Genomic DNA, 23,961 nt, shown 5'->3' with positions numbered 1-23,961 from the left:
GAGGCTCTGCTGTAATGTCACGCATGAAACTGAAAGCATTGCACACAATAGAATGGCTCCCCTGCCTCAGTTCGCTCAGGAGCAGTGTGGATTCACAGACATGGGTAGTGGAATTGAACATAAGAAACAGGAGCAGGAGTCGGCCATCTGCCCCGTTGAGCCTGCTCTGCCATTCAATGAGATCATGGCTGATCTGACGATGGGCTCATCTCCACCTACCTGCCTTTTCCACATCTCCCTTAATTCCCCAACTTTGTAAAAATCTATCCAACCTTGTCTTAAATCTATTTACTGAGGTCGCCTCCACTGCTTCAATAGGCAGCGAATTCCACAGATTCACCACTCCCTGGGAAAATCAGTTCCTCCTCATCTACATCCTAAATTTACTCCACCAATGAGAACAACTTACCTGCCTCTATCTTATCTATGCCTTTCATAATTTTATATATGTCTATGAGATCCCCTCTCATTCAAGCGAGTACAGCCCCAGACGACTTAAGCTCTGCTCATTGGCCAACCCCCCTCATCTCTGGAATCAACCTGGTGACCCCTCCTCTGCACCGCCTCCAAAGCCAGCGCATCCCTCCTCAAGTAAGGAGACCAGAACCGCACGCGGTTCCCCAGGTATGGCCTCACCAGGACCTTGTACAGTTGCAGCAGAACCTCCCTGCTCCTAAATCCCATCCCTCCAGCAATGAAGACCAACGTACCATTAGCCTTTTTGATAACCTGCAAACCAACCTTTTACACTAGCACTCCCAGATCCTTCTGCCCGGCAGCAGGCTGCAATCGCTTTCCAGTTAAAGTAGATAACCTCACGTTTGCCAATATTGTTTGGGAGGGGAGTGTGGTGCTGTACAGGTTAAAGATTTAAATGAGATTGGTTTGGACAAGTGATTGATGGGCTTGCAAATGTAAATTCCTGGGAACCATTACAGCCATTAATCTCCAGCCAGTTCCTGTTAGAATAACTCTGAATCCCATTTCTCCACTCTTTGCCTATAGTCTGATCATTTATTTCCTTTGTGCTTATCCACACAACTGTTTCCACTGCCCCTACAGTTCCAGATCAAAGCCATTCTCTATATAAAATAGTTTAAATTCAGACACACATCACAGTAAAACAGGCCCTTTCAGCCAAATTACACCCAATTAACTTAGAACCCTGGTACATACATTTTGGATGGTGGGAGGGAATCGGAATGCCTGGATGAAAACCATGCAGACACGGGGAGTACGTACAAAGTCCTTACAGGCAGCACCGAACTCGAACCATGGTTCCTGGTGCTAACTGTGCCACCCCAGGGTGTGGCAGTGTAACGACAAATCTTGTTAATACTGTTCCTATGGTAAAGTGGGTTTGGAAGACCAGGCATAGCAAGGATCATCGTATAAATATGGCCTGAAAGGAAAGAATTGTTTTGAAGTTAATTTGTCCATATTTTAATGTTGAAAACAGCACCCTGATTTTTCAAGACTGCGGAAACGGGGGAAGGAAATTCGTGTGGAATTAAATGTTCTGTATGAGCAAGAGAATCAGCTTGATGAGCACTTCTATCTGAAAGCATTGAAACTGCCCAACTGGACTCATCCAAGTGTGGTAAGGGATGCATGTGGGTACAGTATGGAGCGTGTAATTCACTGATGTCCTTCGGAGAATGAAATGTGTAAGTCGTGTAGATCATGATCTGAAGGATATCCTGCTTCATCAGGCTAACACATAGGGTGCACATAGGCAAACACTGCTGACATTCCTTTTTTCCATTTCGGATTTTTTTAATAATTAAATGAATTTAGATTTCCAAGCTGCTGAGGTGGGATTTTAAACTTACCTCTGAGCCATGACTGCAGACCTCCAGTTACATTACTAATTTGTATTGGGTGGCCATGGTCAGGAGTTTTGCCTGCAGCTATCTTTGCTGGGACAGTGACATTTCCAACAGATGGAAATTATTGTAATTATACAATATTTAATTTAATTTAAACATACAGCATGTTAACAGGCCCTCCTGCCCCACAAGCCCTGCCACCCAAATACACCCAATGAACTGAGTAACCCTTATGTCTTTGGAACGTGAGAGGAAACCGGGGCACCCAGAGGAAACCCACGCAGACATGGGGAGAATGTGCAAACTTGTGGGGTGGCATGGTTGGCGTAGCACTGCCTGTAAGGAGTTTGTACGTTTTCCCCGCGTCTGCGTGGGCTTCTTCCGGGTGCCCCAGTTTCCTCTCACCGTTCAAAGCTACCACGGGGTGTAGGTTAATGGAGTGCAGATTGGGCGGCATGGACTGAAATGACCTGTTACCAGACACCTGCCATTGTTCGGAATATTCTGGAATTCGGAATCATTTTGATTTCCATCCCTTTTAGCCCTACCGAGTCGTGCTGCTGCCTCCACCCCCCCACCCAAGTTGCGCTGCTGTCTCTTCCTCCCTCCCCCCCCCCCCCCATTCAATTCATGCTGCTGTCTCTTCCCGCCCTCCCAGGTCGCATTGCCGTCTCTCTCAACCCAGCCCCCCCCCCCCACCTTTGCCCAACCGAGTTGCGGTGCCATCTCTACCCCGTCCCCCATCTGAGTTGCCTTGCTGTCTCCCCTCACCCAACCAAGTCGAGCTCCCGTGTCTCCCCCCCTCACCCGACCGAGTTGCTTTGCCTTCTCTCTCCCCTTCGCCCGACCAAGTCATGCTGCCATCTCTCTCTCTCTCTCTCTCTCTCCCCACCGCCCCCCCCTCCCCCTGCTGTACCAGCACAAGGAGAATGGCCCCAGCTCCCCTGCTCTGGTACAGCGGTTTCAGCTTAGTGGGGGATTATGGGTAATGATGACAGCCATTGAACCACTGTCACCGAACCAACTTGAAGCGCTACGGTGCTGGATGGGCATTAGTATAGGCAGTTCGGAGGCGCTTATAAAGTAGAGGAACATGACAGGATACATGGAGTTGAGAGAGGGTCACATCAATTCATGTTTGGTGCCAAACTCCATCTTTGATTAGTAGATGTCTATAGAAAAAAGCGCAGTTTGCCGGATAAAAGGTTAGACACCTGTATTTCCAGGGAACACTGCTAACTGAGAGCAGCAACAATCATCAAGGATCCACACCACCCAGCATATGCTCTGTTCTCACTGCTGCCATCGGGAAAGAGGTATCGGTGCCACAAGACTCGCACCACCAGGTTCAGGAACAGCTGCTCCCCCTCCACCGTCAGACTCCTCAACAACAAACTCAATCAGGGACTCATTTGCACTTGACTGATTTTTTTTTCTCCCCCTGTATTGCAGTCAGTTTGTTTACATTTCATTATTTTTGCACAACCAATAAGTGGTAATTCTGCCTCGCCCGCAGGAGAAAGAATCTCAGGGTTATATGTGATGTCATATAGTCTGATAAAAATCTGAAACTCTGATTTGTTCTAATGTCTAACCTTGCTCTTTTTATTTTTCAAAGCCCATAGGCGATGAAAGTCAGGCTGTCGTCGTTGAAGTGGTTGGGGAGAAGCCAGGTGAGCATTTCTATAGATATTGTTGTCCACAGTACTGAGATTGTTTACAACAAACAACAACTATCCAGTCAAACCACGCCCCCCCCCCCCCCCCCAAAAAAAAAGAAATGTTACTGAACAACTGGACCAAGTGTGGAGTTGTTAGAAGGGCAATCAAAGCTTGTCCTGGGAAGCTGCAGATGGAAGGAAATGTTTAGGGAGGGAATTTTAAACCTTGGGTCCCAAGACAACAGAAGGTGCAGGCTCCAGTGGTGGAGTGATTAAAACTGGAAATGCACAAGAGATCCCAATTGGAAGAGTGCAGGATTGTATGCCTGGAGGAAGCTCCAGAGGAAGCTCCAGAGGAAGGGAGGACCAAGGTCATGGACAGAAGCAGTCACCTGAAGAATTGAACTGGGCATATGGAAATGTGTCACCCTCAATGAATTAAAAGCACACTGCTAGAGAAACTCAGCAGGTCAAACAGTGTCCTTATGTAGCAAAGATATAGATACACAACCGACAGTTTAGTAACACTGTTTGACCTGCTGAGTTTCTCTCCCATTGCATCTTTACTTCAACTACGGTGTCTGCAGTCTTTCTTGTTTTACTTATTTTCCCACCCTTAGTGAATTACATCAGCCAGCTCCCCACCATGACTACCAGCCCCCCCACATCTCCATCGGGCACACAAAACTCAAAACGGTCAACCAGTTTACCTATCTCGGCTGCACCATTTCATCAGATGCAAGGATCGACAACGAGATAGACAACAGACTCGCCAAGGCAAATAGCGCCTTTGGAAGACTACACAAAAGAGTCTGGAAAAACAACCAACTGAAAAACCTCACAAAGATAAGCGTATACAGAGCCGTTGTCATACCCGCACTCCTGTTCGGCTCCGAATCTACGGGCATCACCTACGGCTCCTAGAACGCTTCCACCAGCGTTGTCTCCGCTCCATCCTCAACATCCATTGGAGCGCCTTGATCCCTAACGTCGAAGTACTCGAGATGGCAGTGGCCGACAGCCTCGAGTCCACGCTGCTGAAGACCCAGCTGCGCTGGGTGGGTCACGTCTCCAGAATGGAGGACCATCGCCTTCCCAAGATCGTGTTATATGGCGAGCTCTCCACTGGCCACCGTGACAGAGGTGCACCAAAGAAGAGGTACAAGGACTGCCTAAAGAAATCTCTTGGTGCCTGCCCCATTGACCACCGCCAGTGGGCTGATCTCGCCTCAAACCGTGCATCTTGGCGCCTCACAGTTCGGCAGGCAGCAACCTCCTTTGAAGAAGACCGCAGAGCCCACCTCACTGACAAAAGACAAAGGAGGAAAAACCCAACACCCAACCCCAACCAACCAATTTTCCCCTGCAACCGTGTCTGCCTGTCCCTCATCGGACTTGTCAGCCACAAATGAGCCTGCAGCTGACGTGGACATTTACCCCCTCCATAAATCTTCGTAAGCCAAGCCAAAGAAGAAGAAGACTATGTAGACCAGTGATGCCAAGAGAACATCTTGAGGGGTTTTAGGAGTCAAAGGAGAAGTTATTAAGGGTTAGAAGAAGTTCTGCCAGCAGAGGAAGTTGACGGTGGAGGGGGGCTGACTGCAGGAAGTGCCACAGTTTCATGAGGGAGGCCTCCTCCCTCACCACCGTTTGGGGCCCCGAGTCCTTCAAATTTAAAGCAACACTTCGTTTGTGTATCTGCGAACGTCAGCCTCTCCGACTGGTGCTCCTGTTGTGGCCTTCTTTACGTCGGAGAGACTGGATACAGACGGGCAGATCGACTCGCTGAGCATCTTTGCTCTGTCCGCATTAGTGACAGGGATCACTTGGTGGCCAACCACTTCAATTCTGTGCCCTACTCCCCCACTGTCATCTCTTTCCATGCCCTCATGTACTGTCAAACCAAGACCACCTGTAATTTGGAGGAGCAGCACTTAATTTTCCTTCTGGGAACTCTCCATCCGGATGGCATTAACATCGTCCTCTCTGGTTTCTGCTAGACCACTCCCCTCCCTTCTCCATCCCTTTGTCTTTCCTCCTGCTCTCCACCCCTCCCCCCACCATTTTCTGGTGTTCCCTCCTTCCCTTATCCATCTATTACCTCCTGCCTGTGGGTCTGTGCTCCTCCCCACCATTTTGTTTGGACAGCTGCCTACGTTTTGCTCATACCTTGATGAAAGGCTCCAGCCTGAAACGTTGTTTACATATCTTTACCTGTGTTTACCAGCATTGTATTTTTACTTTTATCTAATTTTTAACTGTTCTCCTTAATGTTGATAACTCCACAAATCTTTGTATTAGTCACTCAGTATTTCATTTACATCACAGTGACCCATTGATTCTTATCCCAGTTTTGAGCTGATTACCCCAAGCAGGTAATAACAGTGTTGCAGTGGTCAGTATTTTTGTCTGAACGGGGAGTCTTGGAGTTCAGGTCCCACTCCAAAGACTTGGCATAGAAAGCAAGACTCACTTTCCTCGTGGCAGCACAGAGAGAGCGTATGGCACTCTTCGATGTGCTGAATTACAGACAAGTCTGCTTTTTTAAGTGGATACAAACTTAATGGCATTAAGAATAGTAGGGGTGTTTTCTGTGGAATCCTGCCTAATATGTATCCTTCAACTACCCTGGGGAAAATAGATTATATATGGCCACTATCACCCAATTACACCCGATTGGCCCACACCCCCGGTACATTTTGAAGGGTGGAAGGAAACCAGAGCCCCCGGGGAAAATCCATGCAGACATGGGGAGAACGTACCAACTCCTTACAGTCAGTGAAGGATTCGAACCCTGGTCCCAATCGCTGGTGCTGTAACAGCATTGTGCTAAATCTACACTAACCGTGCTGCCCTCATGCTATTGTTACTGCGCAATTGTTTGTCCACTTACGCAGTAAAACCCCTATGGGGATTGGTAGATGCAGGAATTGTATATTTTCCGGTTGCTTGAGACTTAACTCTTACAATGCCTAATAGATCTGCTTTAAGAATAAACAGTTTAAAAGACAAAATACAAAAATACTAAACAAATTTCACTTGTATGAACTTCAAGCCAAATTTATTGTGATCTGGTTGTATAAGAACAACCTGGTGAACCAGCATTCTCCAGTTCTTTTTTTAAATTTTTAAAAATTTTTTATTTTTCACACCATAAATCACATTAGCCATGATATACACTTTTTCTTTTCCACACATATACAGTAACTTTTTCTCCCCCCCCCCCCCCCCTCCTCCCAGGCCACCCCCCCACCCCCCCCACCCTCATCCATTTTAGGTATACAATCTAGGTTGCATTAAACCAGTCAGACAATGTTGTCATTCAACAAAAATACACCAGAAATTCTACTGAGTTCTTGATGCAAAAAAACGCAAACACGTAACCAGACATGACACACGTACAGACAAACATACGCAGGGCATGTATTTTATCTATACAAATAAATAAATGTTCCATGAAAATGAGAGTCTTGGATGGTTAGTGTGAGCAGTTCCTTTTGTCATTCAGTGTTCTCTCTCCCCGTGGGAATATATAAGAACATAAATAGGAGCAGCAGGAGTAAGCCTGTCGAACCTGCTCCACCATTCAATAAGATCATGGCTCAACTCCACCTATCTGCCTTTTTCCCATAAACCTTCATTCTTTTTTGATGTAAAAAAATATAGCTGAACCTTAAATATGTTTTTTTTTTAACTTTGAAATATTGCATGTTTTTTTTTAAATTTTTTATTTTTCACACCATAAACCACATTAACCATGATACATACTTTTTCCTTTTCAAATATATACAGTGCCATTTTCTCTCCCTCCTCCCATCCCACCCTCCCTACCTCCCCCCTCCCGTCCATTTAAGGTACAAAATCTAAGATACATTAAACCAGTCAAACAATGTTGTCATTCAATAAAGATACACCAGAAATTCCACTGAGTCCATTCTTTTCATTTCATTTTCCTTCCGTTAACTTAGGTAGTGATTGTCCCCGGTAGGTTTTCTCTATTGTATTTCATGTAAGGCTCCCATATTTGTTCAAATATTTCAATATTATTTCTTAAACTATATGTTATTTTTTCTAATGGAATACATTTATTCATTTCTATATACCATTGTTGTATTTTCAAATTATCTTCCGATTTCCAGGTTGACATAATACATTTTTTTGCTACGGCTAGAGCTATCTTAACAAATCTTTTTTGTGCATCCTCCAAATCAATTCCAAATTCTTTGTTTTTTATGTTACTTGGGAGGAAGATCTCTGGATTCTTTGGTATATTGTTTTCTGTAATTTTATTTAATATTTGGTTTAGATCTTCCCAAAATTCTTCTACTTTCTCACATGTCCAGATTGCATGAATTGTTCTTCCCGTTTCCTTTTTACATCGAAAACATCTGTCAGATACTGTTGGGTCCCATTTATTTAACTTTTGAGGTGTAATGTATAGCCTGTGTATCCAGTTATATTGTATCATACGTAACCTCGTATTTATTGTATTTCTCATCGTTCCAGAACATAACTTCTCTCATGTTTCCTTTTTTATCTTTATATTTAAATCTTGTTCCCATTTTTGTTTAGTTTTACCATTTGTTTCCTCATTCTCCTTTTCTTGCAGTTTAATATACATATTTGTTATAAATCTTTTGATTATCATTGTATCTGTAATCACATATTCAAAGTTACTTCCCTCTGGTAACCTCAGACTACTTCCTAATTTGTCCTTCAAGTAGGATCTCAATTGGTAATATGCCAACACTGTATCTTGAGTTATATTATATTTATCTTTCATTTGTTCAAAGGATAATAATCTATTTCCTGAAAAACAATTTTCTATTCTTTTGATCCCTTTTTTCTCCCATAACCTTAAATATGTTTAATGACTTAGCCTCAACTGTGTCCCTGGGCAGAGAATTCCACAGATTCACTTGTCTCTGGGGAAAAACAATTTTTCCTCATCTCCATCTTAAATCTACTCCCCTGAATCTTGAGGCTGTGTCCCCGAGTTCTGGTCTCACCTACCAGTGAAAATAATTTTCCTGCCTCTATCTTATCTAGCCCTTTCAAAATTTTATATGTTTCTATAAGATCTCATCTCATTCTTCTGAATTCGAGTGAGTCTAATCGTAGGTCAACCCCCTTATCTCTGGTGAACCTCCTCTGGACTGTCTCTAAGGCCTTCTTCAAATACGGAGACCAGAACTGCACGCAGTACTCCAGGAGCGGTCTCACTTGTACAGCTGCAGCGTGACCTTCCTGCTTTTGGATCCAATTCCTCTAGCGATGAAGGCCAACATTCCATTTGCCTTCTTAATAACCTGTTGATTCTGCAACCCAACTTTTTGCGATTCATGCACAAGCCCTCCCAAGTCCTTCTGCACGACAGCATGCTGCAGATTTTCACCATTTAAATAAGAATCTGCTCTTCTATTTTTCCTACCAAAGGGGGTGACCTAATATTTACTAATGAACTCCATCTGCCAGACTTTTCCCACTTACCTAACTTAAACTATATCCTTCTGCAGCTTCTCCACATCCTTTGTACAATTTGCTTTTCCACTCAATTTAGTATCATCCACAAACATGGCTACACTACACTCTGTCCCCTCTTCCAAATCATCAATGAAAGTGGTGAAAAGCTGTGGGCCCAGCACCAACCCCTGCAGAACCCACTTACTACTGTCTTCCCCAATCAAAAAAAACACCCATTTATCTCGACTGTCTGCTTTCTGTCAGTTAACCATTCCTCAATCCATGCCAACATACTTCCCCGACTCCATTCATCTGTATCTTGTCTCTTGTGCGGCATCTTATCAAATATCTTCAGGAAATCCATCAACCTGTTCCTCTCTATCTACCGCATCCATTGTATCCTCAAAGAAGTTTGTCAAAAAGACCTGTCCTTTCTGAATCCATGCTGGGTCTGCCTGTTGGAACTCCTTAAACCTTAAAGCGTTTTTTCAGGCACATTCTTTGAAAACATTTAACCGTCGCTACATTTGCAGGTTCCTCCCCTTCCATGGAGCCGCCCGAAAGATGAACAATAACATTATAGATTTACAGATAAAGCCTCAGACTTGGGTGACTTTACTAAGCAGGGAGAAGGAGACACTTTAAGAGCGTCAAATCAATGATGAGTGGCATCACCAGCTCTTCATCCTGGGTGACGCCATTGCTGTTTCACACAACTTGATTCAAACAGCAGCTATGAACAAAGCACGACCAAGGCTCTCCGCTGGCTGAATATTTACTCCCTTCTTCACCCACAGGTTTATGTGTTACTTCAGAAAGGAGCATTTACTTTTACGTATTTTTTTTACCTATTATTTTATTCTTAATTACAGGTATTTTAATTTATTTTCCTCGATTTTATTTTTTGGCCGGTTGCTTGAATTCTGTGTACTGGGAGTTTTACTGTACATCAAGATACTCTTTTCAAAGTTAGTCTTATCTTTACCTTCATACTAGTTGATACTAGTTTTACCTTGAAATCCATTGAATGGGTCTACTTATGCCGTTGAAGCATCGTTAGTTACCCAAGATGATTTGATGGGAAATACTTGCCCATTTTCTTCAGAGGAGTCTTTCAGAAATATTTTCCATATTCTTTCATGAAACCATTTTACACCCAGTGTAACTTTTGAGCCTGAAAACTATAAACATGTTACTGATCAAAAAATAATTGAGATCAGTTACATCACAGTCCATCAGGTGTGTTGAAATAATACCCTTAAGGTCACAGAGTAGTCTAGAGCAGCTATTCTCAACTATCTTGTGGCCATGGCCCCCTTGGGACTCTGCTCAATGTTTATTCCCCCCCCCCCACCATTTTCTGTGAAGCAGTCAAGTTTTGGTTTCTTCTGCACTTCTCTCCTACCAACTACATAAAAAACGTCAGCGGGGTGAAAAGAACACAAAGCTTTTACTTAAATGTGCAGTAGCCCCAGGTTTGGTGGGGGAGGGGGGGTGGGGATGCTATAGGAGCCCCGTTGAGAAAGGCTGGTGTAGAGTTTTAGCAGCCTACATGCCTGGTAGGTACATTACCACCATAAGCAATCTCAATTTTCATGGTGTGAAATTTCACCGTTCCATTCTGACCTTTTCTGTCTTCTAGAGTTTGATTTTAAACCCAAAGGTCATTTGGAAATCGGTGAAGAACTGGACATTATTAGACAAAGGTAAGATGATTTTGTGATGAAAGTCTGATCTCAGGAAGTAGAATGAATTTGCACTGGGCCTTTCCATGAAAGGGATGTTTAATTTTTCTTGCATTAATAACTGATTTGGTAAGGGATCATTTGGCAATTTACTTGAAGGGAATAAATGAAAGGTGTTCATTTTATTACATTGTGAGTAAATTAAATGATGAATTCATTGGATTGGAATTGGCAGATTTATTTTGGGACCAGATTTATTGGGAATACGTTGAATAGGGGTTATTCCATTAGGATTCATTTGAGCAGAAGGAGTGAATCTAAAGGGATATTTTGCAGTAGAGTTATTTTGTAGTAGTTAATGGAAATCATTGAGATTCTATGCCATGAGAAGAGATTTACGGTAAAGCCCCTGGTATCTAACACCTAAAGGAATTGGTTGATGCTGCATAAGTGGGCGCACCTATTTTAAACTTCTGTACGTTTTACCTATTTATTTCCCGCTCTTTTGCTGGTTGCTTGAATTCTGGACGACAGGGGATTTAGTCAATTACTTAAACGCTACAATATAAATCGGGAGTAAGGGAAATGGAATAAATTCCTCTGACTCAGTGCATTGTGGGTTTAATGGGAAAGTGTTTACTCCACTGGGATTCCACAATTGGCAGGAGTGAGCAGGAAGAGTTCTCTTGTTTGACACCTGACGACTAACTCCTCAAATTGAGCTTCTCTGCAGCTTTTATCATTAAATTTGGTATTATCAGCTAAAGCTTGGTAGTGATTTAAAGAGTGATGCCAATATCATTTGAAATTATCAAAATTTGGCAGATGAAATAGGAAATAAAAACAGAAAATGCTGGAAATACTCAGCAGGTAAAGCAGCATCTGTGGAAGGAGAAATGGCTTTAATTTCGGAGGTTGACAAACCTTCATCAGAATTGCTAACTGTATTTGGGATGCAAAGAAACGTGTTGTGATTCTCTAGCACTTCTGTTTTTTGATCTTGTGAAAATAAAGAATTTGTATAAGGTGTTTGTACGTTATCCCAGTGTTTACGTAGGTTTTCCCTGGGTGCTCTGGTTTCCTCCCACCTTCCAAAACATAGGTTAATGTGGGTGAAAATGGACTACACAGGTTTAAATGGCTGGAATCGGCTTCTACCATGTAAATACATTCTTTTTTAGACATGCAGCACGCTAACTGGTCCTTTGGGCCCACAAGCCTGTGCCGCCCAGTTACACCCAATTGACATAATTGACTTGCGTTTCGAACGGTGGGAGGAAACCGGAGCCCCTGGAGAAAACCCATGCGGACACGGGGAGAACATACAAACTCCTTCCAGACAGTGCTGGATTCAAACCCTGGTCCTGATCGTTGGTGCAGTAACAGCGTTGCACTAACTGCTACACTAACTGTACTGCTCTTGATAATTTAAAAAAATGTCAATTTAAAAAAATTAAAATGTACTAAACACAAAATGTGTTGGGCCTCAGTGTAAACTATCCTATTAATGTAGATTGGGACAGTTTATGTGGGAGTGCTAGTCTCCTTTAAGCTTGGATTTTTGCAGTGATGGTTGGCTCATTGTATATGTCTGCACATCGGGCACTGCTCCATGAAAGTGATTCATTGCCTTCAGATGTTATGTAAAAAGCAACAAAAGATTATACAAATGAAAATCACTTTTGCTTTTGAAGTTGAAATAGTCTCATTATGTTACATCTCAGTTTTGTAAATAATACACATCCAAGGTTATCTCTCAGTTGAGAAATGTCCTACAAGGGGCACTGCCTTTGTGAAGGCTGAATAATTTAAAAAGAAAACACGCTCTGGCATCTCAAAACAAATGAAGCAATTAGTCGGCAGCTGTTTAATGAAAGTTAAATTCATGTCATTGAGTCTCCCTGGAGGTTCAGTCATTAATCACACGCAAGCAAACCATGAACTTAATTATTTTGCAGCACGTAATCAGGTCAATGGCAGTGCTCTCCCTCCTGCGCTTTGTGGCACTAAGACTCAGAGGGATGTCGGAGGGCATGAATCACAGCTGCCCATGAGGCCATGACCTCAAAGCTGCATTTGAGGCCTTGATCTTCAAACGCCATTTAACTCTGTCAATCAAAGGCTGCATGAATGCACTGAAGGAATGGTGAAGTTCATCGTCCATGCTTAACCTTCGTTGAGAGGTGGCTCCCTAGATTTAGATATTCTCAATTGTTACAGACTTTTATTGTTGGAAAGTGATGTTGTTTTGTGCCTTGTGCTATGAGCCCAGCAGACCCATAAACCCAGCAGCAAGACAAATGGTTACTTAAACAAAACCTGCTTTTAATTATCTATAAACATGAAAACAGAATCACACTTTAATATATCACTATTAACTTAACTAACCTAACTTAACCCCCTTCTAAGTGCATGTGTATGTAAGTTCAGAAAAGTTCTTTGATTCACAGTCCAATCTCACTTCTCATTCCTCCAAGTTCGCTGGTTACAGGCAATTCTTATACTGTGCACAGAATTTAACATTTATAAAGTTCACCAGGCTTTTGTGCTTGAAAGGTAAAATGGTTTCCGCTCAGGAAGGTTCTTGTCGGTTTTCAGAGTGAGATTTTTTGTTTGCTGGACACCCACAACTGATTCCTTGTAACCAGCCATTTCAGTGTCTTGCCGAAGAAACTTGCCCCCTTCAGGGTTCTCCGGATGATAACCTCTTTCTTTCAGGTCACCACAGAGTTCCTTTTTGTTCCTCTTTTTTCAAGTGAATCATTAGGCAGCCAGTTCTCTCCTCTTGCATGAATCACAAGGGCTTTGACCAGGCTGAACTGAGCACTCGCTGCTTGCAAAACCACGTGACCCTCTTAGAATAGCAGACAGCCTACGGCTCCGATTAGGTCTTTCACCTGTTGCCTTTTTTGTAAACAACAATCCATTAGTGAAGTCTATTGGACACTCTCCAACCCTTTTGCAAAGGCTCTTGGAGCCGGCAGAGCTCCAGTATTTTAAATAAGATCTGTTTCAAAGTGTTTGTAAGTGACCTACACTTAAAAAAAAAAGTCTCAATTTACCTCCCAAAAACATAACTATAATCTGTCACACATGAAACAGTTTAGAGGTATCCCCAGAGCCTCTTTGAAAAGCAGAAACATGCAAAGTAACTAAGGGAGAAAGAGGCAGTTCATGAGGAGCATCTAAAAGCCAAGCATAATGGACACCTCCTAAAAGTTCCTGCCCCACTGTTCAGGGAGAGGGAGCAGGATTTGGATCACGGCATACTTGGAATTGTTATATTACATCATTTACCCTCTTAATTCTTCAGTTCATTGTATTTATGTCTCGACTTTAATGTACAAAATGTTCTGCAGGAGAACGTCAGTCAAAATTCTGGTCAAGATAGAGCTATGAGTATGTGACCAAAAGGTCGATTTTCAACAGCTTAAAGGAGGAAGGGTGTAGAGCCCACAGGAAAAAGAATCTTAGGGTTGTATGTGATGCCATCTGAATTTTAAACTTTGAACTTTAAAGAGGGAATTCCATAGATTGAAATTCAGGCACAAATGGTGCGGCCACGGGCGATGGGGCGATAAAGTTTGGGGACGATTGGGGACTCCGATTTGGAGGAACTCAGGAATCTCAGGGGAAGGAGCAGAAAGATGACAGAGATAGGGAGGGAGAAGACGGCGGTGGGGATTTGAAAAGGAGCAGGAAAATTGTAATGGCAAACAATAAGTTCCCTCAGACAAGAAAGATCTTGTTGTTATGTGACTTTTGCATTGATGGTTGGCTCATTGTATATGTCTGCACATCGGGCTCATTGATGGGTGATTCAGACCAGGCTCTAGGGGCTTGACTTACTGTAACACTACTCCCTACACTGCTGTTTATCCATTTATCAATTTGTTACTATTGCACTACAAGTTCATTTGCCTGGATAGCACCCAAAGCTTTTTATTATATTTCTGTCCCTATAACAATAAAAGATTTAATTTAAACATCCACAAATGGAAGTCATTCTGATTTCTATCTTCTATTCACTGTCGTCACTCAATGCCTTGTGGTAAATGGCCATGAATCAAATATGCCTGAGGAAAAGCATGGAACAGCCATAAATTCTGACTTCCTTTTCCCAGGCAGCTATTCATTTGATTCAGATATATGTAAACGTAGACCTACAGCACAGTAACAGGCCCTTCCGGCTCATGACCCCATGCAGCCCCATGACACCCAATTAACCTCCAACCCATACATTTTAAAACCAGGTCTGCAGGAAACCCACGCAGACACGGAGAACGTACAAACTCCTTACAGACAGCGCAGGATTCAAACCCTGGTCACTGGCGCTGTAAGAGCATTTCACCGACCGCTATGATAACCTTTCCGCCCGGTCGGTACCTTTTGTATTCTCTGCATTCAGGAGAATCTTTGTTAACAAAACGTAATCCAGAGACGGAGCAAGAATCCAGGCAAGTGAAGTGAAATCCCATAACGAAAGCTGGAGAATTTAAATGCAGGCATTTGGCTCCCTTTGCTAACAAAACGTAATCCAGAGACGGAGCAAGAATCCAGGCAAGTGAAGTGAAATCCCATAACGAAAGCTGGAGAATTTAAATGCAGGCATTTGGCTCCGATTGTAATTATCACGGGTGGTGGCCATGAAATTAACAGATTGTCATTACGTGGATAGGCAAAGATGGTTATCCCTTGGGTATAGGAGATTAACGGGTGACCTAATAGTGCTTTATACAATCATGAGGGGTGCAGATAAGGTGAATGGTCACAGTCTTTTACTCAAAGTATGAAAGTCTAAAATTAGAGGGAGTAAGTTGAGTGGGCAAAAAAATTAAGAAACTCAAGGGGCAACTTTTTGAATTCAGGATAATATGGGTTTTAATGTACAGACGGGAAAGGTAAAATGGATGTGGGCCACTCAGAGGCAAATGGAACTAGCTCTGATGGGCAGCTATGTTAGACTGGATGAGTTGGGCTGAAGGGCCTGTATCCATGATGTCAGTGCTGCGACTCTGGTTCATTCATGTTTTTTGACAAAAACAAATTAGCCATAACCGGTCTTGTTTGCGTAATACATCAAACCTACAGCAGTGTAGTGGACTCCACAATCTGAAATTCTTTTGAAAGCTCTGTCATTACTAACTTCCCAGATTTAATTAGGGATGAGCTTTGCATCCTGATTCCTGATGCCCCACATGAATGAACAAATATTTCAATCATGTATCCTTTAAATGTGTGATGGCAAAGTTTGGAGTTTAATGAAACATGAGAGTTTATTGTCATACACATAAGTAGCGATACACCAAAATTTTAACTTGCTGAAAGCCACACAGGTATGTAATGTACACCTAAACAATGACATAAATTATTGTAATGCGCCATGAGACACAAAAAGGGATAGTATCTGCAAAAGAGGAGATAAATATGCACAGTTGCCATTTATGTAAAAAAAAAATGATGTATCAATAGTGCAGACAGATCTTTTGGTGAGCCCAGAGTAGTTTATGGTAAGAGTAGTTCGTGGAGTTTCAAGAGGCTTATAGCTGTTGAGAGAAAAAGCTATTGTTGATCCCAGAGGTGTTTGGCTTAAGAATTTACCTTCTGCCTGTAAGTAGCAGTGAGAACATTCAAGATTCAAAATCTTTTATTGTCATTTAATACAACAGTAAATGTCATATTATGCAAAACTTCCTTCAGACTACCTTAAGACAGTCAAGAATAACCATCAACTGATATTCTCTGGTGTCCCTTACAGTCAGAGAAAGAAAAGCAAGAGTCTTCTCAAGAGTCACTGATGTCCATGGATTTGTCTCCAGCACTCCCACAACCTCCGCAGCCGCACAGACTTTAATCCAACTTTATTCAGCACCTCTGACACAATAAGTGCCCTCGGCATCTTTTCACATCTAGGTTCCAATACCCCTTGAGCCAGTCTCCAGCAGCCCACAGCTAAGTACGAGTCCCTTGACTGCAGTCTCCAGCAACCCGCAGCTAAGTACGAGTCCCTTGACTGCAGTCTCCAGCAACCCGCAGCCTGTTGTGAGTCCCGAGACAGCAGCCGCCTCGAGTCTCCCAACGGCCCGCTGCCTGTGTGTTTTTCAGAGACGCCCGCTGGTCCATTGCCATGGTCCCCTTCCTATGGGTTGTCTCCTCAAATGGGGGGGGGGGAGTCTCCCCATTTTTTTTGGTACCCCTCTGATTCTCCAGAGTCTACAGCAGAACACAGGTGCCGCTATCTTGGGCCCAGACTCCGCAGTGGCAAGATTTTAAAATAAATCACTGTTAGCTCCTTTAACGGACTGCTTAAATCCTGTACGGTAGTCTACATAAAAGAGGTTGTGACCAGGGTGACTGGAGATCCTTTATTATGGCTGCCTCATTGAGGCAGCTCTCAAAGATCTTCAGTAAATGGGATATCTGTGTGGATCTGGCTAGGTTTGCCACTCTCTGCAGCCTTCTATACGTAATATTAGAACCAGCCGGTGCTTGACTGGAGATGATTCTGCCTCGTGCCTGCCTTGTTTTGTTTATAGTCCTGTCGCCCCTGCCACTCACACACATTTGCTATCATTTCTCCAACGCCCCTCATTCCCACATCTCTCCATCTTTCCCGAGGCTGAGAGTGACAGACAATTTAATCTCCTATTGCAGCAGATTATTAAGAGGCTGGATTGCTCTTTTCCCCACAGACAGCTGATTTCCACAGAGCAAAAAGAGCTTCTGGCCAGTTTCTTGATGGAACAACAAATATATTTGCAAAAATCAGTGTGTGACCTGCTGAGCTTCTCCGACTTTTTGTGCTTTTACTTCAAACCTTGGTGTCTACGGAATGTTGTGATGTACATCTGCCTCCCGTTTTTATCATTTATCAGTTTGTGTGTGGCTTTCCAGAAGGCTTCGAGTCTTGTCGAGATACTTGGTGCCTGGTGATTGAGTATCCGGCGTAAGAGGCAGTGTTTCTCAAGCAAAGGATGGGGCTGATTATCGATGAGCCATTTGCCTGGGAGTACCTAGTTGTTCTTTCACCGAGAGTGTATAGAACAGGGTTGACGAAAATCAGGGTAATCTTGGACTGCCTTTGTTTCTGCCCATCTGTGTCATCTCCAGTGTCTCTGGGGCTTAATGTACTACAGCACGGAGACGAAACATTAGAACACTTTGGATATTGCCAGCAATGGAGGTGTTTCTGACACTTGGTTGAATGAAGTTGTAGAGGGAAATCATTCTCTTTCTCAAGCCAATTCTCTGCTCAAGCACATTAATATTGGACTCCAGTCACCATCTTCATTTCATATCCTTTTGCACCTTTATCAAGAAAAAGTCCTCATCGGAAACAGGGCCTTAAGCCAAATCCATGCCTACCAAGCTGGACCCATTTTCCTGCATTTGGCCCATATCCCCTCTGAACCTTTCCTATCCCATATACATTAAAACCCAGGTATCTGGAAATCAAGCACTGGCAAAAAAAACTGAGGAAAATAAATTAAAATAAATAATAAAATAATAGGTTGAAAAATATGTTGGTTTAAAATTGTAAAAGCAGATGCTCTCAAAGGCCTTCGGTGAAGAGGGAAGCAAATATTCAGCCAGCGGAGTGCCTTGGTTTTGCTTTGCTTGTAGCAGCTGTTTGAATAAAGATGTGTGATACAGCGATGGTGTTGCCTAGTTGATGCCGCTCGCCATTGGGATGACTCTCTTAAAGGGTCTCCTTATCCCTGTTTAGTAAGAGTCGTCCCAGGTCAGAGATTTTATATGTAAACTTGGGAGGGTGTGGGGGGGGGGGGGGGTGCTAATTATCTACAATGTTATTGTTCTGTGGAGCGGGAGGAACCTGCAGATGCAGAGACAGTTAAATCTTTTCAAACAATGTGACTGAAAATAAAGGGGTTTGTTTAGATAATATATAACCATAACCATTTACGGAGTGGAAACAGGCCATGTTGGCCTTTCGAGTCCGCACCGGTTCACTGATTTTGTGCGCCCTCTTCAGGCAATGGTCCCGGTAGATCTGGTCAGAGCTTCCAGTTCTGCTCAGCTTGGCCCAGTCCCCAATTATTGCAGGGGAAGAAGGCACACAGAAATCGTTAGAGAATTTCTGTCTTTTAAACTGTTTATTCTTAATGCAGGTGTATTAGTTAGGCATTGAAAGAGTGAGTCTCAAGCAACCGGAAAATACACTTATCCGGCATCTACCAATCCCAGATACCAGAGGTTTTTCTGTATCTGTTTAAATGTTCTTTGAACCTAATAAATGTGGCATATAGCCATCACCTTTTAATAAGCATCTTAAATTGTGAAAAAGGTACACCCTCAAATCCCTTCCAAATCTTTTTTTCCCTCCCACCTTAAATCTTTGCCCTGAGGCTTTGATTATTGCTCTAATCTGAGACATTAAAACTCTTCTTCCCTCCAGAGATGGCACCTGACACGGTGGGTATTTCTAGTATTTTCCTGTTTTATTTCAGGTCTCTAGCATTAGCAGTACAGTATTTTGACTCAGTATTCCTTTATTGTCCTGTAATAGTACAGACAGATAAAGAGTTGCCATTTGTGTTGCCTGGTAAGAGAAGCAAGAGAGAGCCTGTTCAGAGTCACTGAGAGTCCTTGGATTTGCCTCCACCCCTCTCGCAACTTCTGCAGCTGCACAAACACCGTCGGCAACTCGAGCGCCTGATCTGAACCTCCGACACAATCAGGAAGCCTTCAGCACAAGAGGACCTTCGGGAACCCCTCTTGCCTCAGCCCCCTATCAAATCCTGGCTACGATACCTGGTTCCATGAGCCAGTCTCCAGCAGCTCACAGCCTGAGCGGGTCGCCCATAGCCTGTGTGGGTCCCTCCGCATGCAGTCCCTCTCCGGTCTGCTGTCATGGTCACTGAACTGCTTCTCTTTCTCAACAGTGGGGGGGGGGGTGTTCTTCCCGTTTCTGGTGCCTTGTGCCGGTCCACTGCTCCCCGGAGTCTACATTTGTAAAGATCCATTAATCTCATTTCTAAACTTTTCCATTGACCTCAACGTCACAAGCTTTTTGGGAAGAAAGTTCAATGTTTTTGTCATCTTCCTTGAGCCGCCTATCTGTAATTATAAGATTACTCCTGTTTCCCATAACCAATCCATCCAATCAACTCCTTGAATCATCTTGCCAAAAGTAGTTGGATCATTTCTTGATGCCTTTGGTTTGGATTTTAACCAATGAACACTGCTTTTGCTTCCAACCTAGGCGACTCTCACACGTCTCTGGTCATCGATCCTACTATCTCCAAGGAGCAGGTAGTGAACTACAGCTCGCCTTGGTTCAGTTTACAATGAACAAGCTCCTCAAAAAGGTGAGTTGTTTTGATCCAAATCGCAGTCCACTCCCACAAAGGGGCAAAGTGTTGTCAGCATTGACCACCCAGGGGGACCTCTTGTGCAAGGACCAGCTAAATCCTTAAAAAATTTAGACATACAGCACGGTAACAGACCCTTTCGGCCTACGAGCCCTTGCAGCCCAATTATGCCTAATTGACCTACCACCCTATTTCATTTTGAAGGGTTGGGAGGAAACCAGAGGCCTCGGGGAAAACCCACGCAGACATGGAGAGATCGTACAAACTCCTTGTAGTTAGGGCGGAATTCGAACCCCTGTCCTGATTGCTGGTGCTTTAACGGCGTTGCGCTAACCACTACTCTAATCCTTCCACACCTGTTTTCCCAGTTACCTCGCTTCTTGCAGTTCAGTTCCAGTTTATTGTCACATGTACAGTGAAATGGTTTGTTTTATGTGCTTCCCAGCAAGTCAACCCATACAGAAATGCTGCAAATAAAACTCACCAAGAGAAATGATTTGGAACAGAGCAACTTTTGTTTTACTAGTGTGAGGTTGGTTTTGGGCTCCTTATTTAAGAAAGCATGTGCTGGCACTGGAGAGGGTTCAGAGAAGATTTACAAGAATGATTTCTGGAAGGAAGGAATTATCATATGAGGAACTTTTGACGGGTCTTTGACTGTATTTTCCTTGGCGTTCAGAGGAATAACGGGAACCCGCATAGAACCATTTTGAATGTTGAAAGCCCTGAGTAGAGGTGGCAAAGTTGTTTCCCATAGTAGGGGAGAGTGAAACGATGCTGCGATTGTAGTAAAAATACTCAGAAATGCTGGAGGAACTCAGCCAGTCTCGCAGTCCATAGAGATAAAGATTTATTGCCAATGTTTCTGGCTTGAGCCCTTCTTCAAGGAATAAGCAAAGAAGTGATGGTGGGGGAGTCAAGGACAAGAGGGCACAACTTCAGGACTGAAGGGCACTCATGTAAAAGATGTGGGGGAATTTCTTCAGCCAGAGACTGGTGAACCTCTGGAATTTGCTATCTTAGTCAACTGTGGAGGCCAGGTTATTGAGTGTATTTAAGGCCGAGGTTGATATGTATCCAAATAGTATCAAAGGTTATGGGGAGAAGGCCAGGGAGTGGGGCTGAGTGGGAGAATGGATCAGCTCATGATGGAATGGCAGAGCAGACGGCTGAATGGTTGACTTCTCCTGCATCTTGTGGTTCGCTTGGGAGTCTGATAGCAGTGAGAGGGGAAAAAAAAACTGTTCTTGAATCGGGTTGGAAGAAGAGAGTATCCGGGGTCGGATGAGTCCAACCAGAAAAATGTAGTTGACCTGAAACATTAATTCTATTTCTCTCTCCCTGTAGTTGTTGTTTGACCTGTTTCTAACCTTTTGCTTTAGTTGCATTCTAGATTTTTAGATTTCATAATGAAAAGACATGAAAGTGAAGATAAAAAGATCTGTGACAAAATTTTGGAAGTTAGAAGGGGTTGGCCAATATTTCCCTTTAGTGTGCAAGGGTGCTGTCTTCACCTGGAATGCACGGCCTGAGAGAGTTGTCGAAGTTGGGTTGTTAATCGCATTTAGGAAGTGTCGAGATCAGTGTTCCTTTATTGTCCTGTAATTGTCCGCTCACATGTCACCTTAAGCAATCTCTTATTAACTCCAGACCACCCGTGGCATAGGATGTGAGTGGGGGGTGGGGGGGAGGGGAAAGGGAGTTGCGAACTACTGATCGAGATGAACACAAGTCAGTTGGGTTTGGGGAACGGTGACATGATGCGCATTGTGGGTGAATGGCCTATTTCTATACTGTACAACTCTGTGAGAACTATGCAGGCAGATGGATTCAATACTTCTGGGTAACTTTTCGTTTTCCTTTTTTCAGGGATTTATTGCAATAACCGTCCCAGATATGCTGAAAGGGGCTGTGTTTGTAAGTATAAAAATCCTGGAAATTGCTCGCCATTAACGACATTGGCCCATCTCAGAGCTAGTGTTAATGCTCTGTGTGGCGTTCCTGCCTTTTTTCATTGCACTCCAAGGGCATATTCTTGCCTCCTTCACATCTCTCTTGCTTGTTCTGACACATATCTTTGCAAACTCTCCTCTTCAAAGCCTCCTCTCCTGCTTGTGGCACCCTCTCTCTCTTTCAGTGACGTCGGTCTAAGACAGTGGTTTTCAAACTGCCCCCCTAAACTCACGTGTGCTCTGTGATTAGTAAGGGATTGCTTAAGGTGGGATGTGAGTGGAAAGAAAAAGGTTTGAAACCCGCTGTTTTAATCGTCCCTCATTGACTCGTTATGTGCACGGTTTCAGAACTCCTAAGGAAATGGACCAATGACAATTTTTCACAAGCAAAATATTTCAGTAACAATTGGGTCGAGAGCAGAGGTTCTCAACCTTCCCTTCCCACTCACAGACCACCTTAAGCAATCCCTTACTAATTACTGGTGGCGTAGGGATTGCTTAAGGTGGAATGTGAGTTTAGGGGGGACACTTTGAAAACCACTTGCCTAAGAGGTGTGTACTAGCTAGGTCAAAGGGCAGATCTTTCCCACATATTTCAATAGTTTTTAACCTTATGCTGGGAGCACAGAGGGGCTTGGTTAAATGTTTTATTAAAATAAATAATTTTCTTTTTAAAAATATTTTTATAGAGTATGGCATATTAATACTAATGTAGCAAAAAAGCATGTCGTATGATGTCATATCATATACATATCACAAATTAATATAATTGTAATTCAAATCCATCCATATTGTTTAAACATTATTTCTTAAAAATAATTCTGAATAGAAACCAATTGAGTTACATTATTACCAAGTCTTGGTTATAACACAGAGTAATATCTGTCTAATGTGATAAATATGATCTAGGACAATCAGAATTAAAGGCATTGGACGATCAATGTAGATTTCGACAGTCATGACTCTGGGGCAGGATTTCAACCCAGGACCTTTTTACCCAGATGTAAGAGCCTCTCAGAGTTAACTACTGGGTGCAGTGAGGGCTCTGTATGAATGCTATTTCCATATTGCTAGACTATCCAGTTGAATCTTCTAGCAGAGAAAGAGACTGTTCAGCCCATTATATCTATGTTAGCTCTGGACCAAGCTCCGCAAAATGGCCACAACTGAGTGAAACACAAAGTTCTTCAGACGAAGTCCAAATACACAGAGATACTGGAGGAACTCAGTCGGCCTCACAGCATCCATAGGAGGTAAAGATATATTACCAACATTTCGGACCTGAGCCCTTCCTCACGATACAAGCAAAGAACAGGAGGGCATCAGGATAAAGACTGAAGGATGGGAGGGGGAGGAGTCAAAGGTGGTAATTGGATGTGATAAGGGGAAAGATGAGAATTGATTTTGGCTCTGTGAAAGGAGACAGGGAGCAAAAGGGAGAGAGAGAGAATGGGGGAAAGGCGACAGGGAAGAAGAAGGGAGTGGGGTTGGGGGTCTTAATGAAAACCTGAGGTTGAAGTTAATGCCATCTGATTGGAGGGTACCCAGGTGGAAGATGAGGTGTTGTTTCTCCAGTTTGCAGGTGGTCTCACCATGGACAGACTTTTAGCACCTAATAGTCTGAATATGCCTGAGATTGTCTGATCTCTCAAGCTAAGCAGGCCTGGTCTTTACTTGGAGGGGAGACGGCCTGGGAACACCAGGTGCTGTCGGTTTCTGTAAGGGGCTCTGGACAAAGTGACGACTCTGTCTGCCGTACAGTGGACAAAAGTTAAAGAATTATGGAACCTTTACCTTTACATGCCAGGAAAGGAATGGGACGGGGAATTGAAATGGGTGACCACCGGGAGATTCACGCTATGGTGGTTGACAGAGCCAAGGAGCTCAACTAAGTGATCTCCCAGTCTGTGTCCAGTCTCTCCGAGGTAGAGGAGACCACACTCCCTAACTTCATAGGGAGTGTGGTCACACTAACTAAATAGCCACGTTCCCTAACTTTGCAAATTCATCCGTACAATGACCTTTCTTTAAAGCATCTC

At 43.4% G+C, this 23,961-nt stretch overlaps 1 protein-coding gene across 1 annotated transcript in view; it reads left to right on the top strand.

Moving 5' to 3' along the window:
• The window catches only part of sars2 (seryl-tRNA synthetase 2, mitochondrial), a 60,758-nt gene that overhangs the window by 16,399 nt on the left and 20,398 nt on the right, over positions 1-23,961 (top strand). Inside the window, exons 4-8 of the mRNA XM_069907767.1 lie at positions 1,460-1,600; positions 3,448-3,502; positions 10,596-10,659; positions 19,862-19,967; positions 21,840-21,887. Coding sequence (XP_069763868.1) covers positions 1,460-1,600; positions 3,448-3,502; positions 10,596-10,659; positions 19,862-19,967; positions 21,840-21,887 — 414 coding nt within the window. The remainder of the gene's footprint in view (positions 1-1,459; positions 1,601-3,447; positions 3,503-10,595; positions 10,660-19,861; positions 19,968-21,839; positions 21,888-23,961) is intronic.

Source organism: Narcine bancroftii, chromosome 13, assembly GCF_036971445.1.
Source record: "Narcine bancroftii isolate sNarBan1 chromosome 13, sNarBan1.hap1, whole genome shotgun sequence".
Taxonomy (NCBI): Eukaryota; Metazoa; Chordata; class Chondrichthyes; order Torpediniformes; family Narcinidae; genus Narcine; species Narcine bancroftii.
This window is presented reverse-complemented; position numbering and strand designations above follow the sequence as displayed.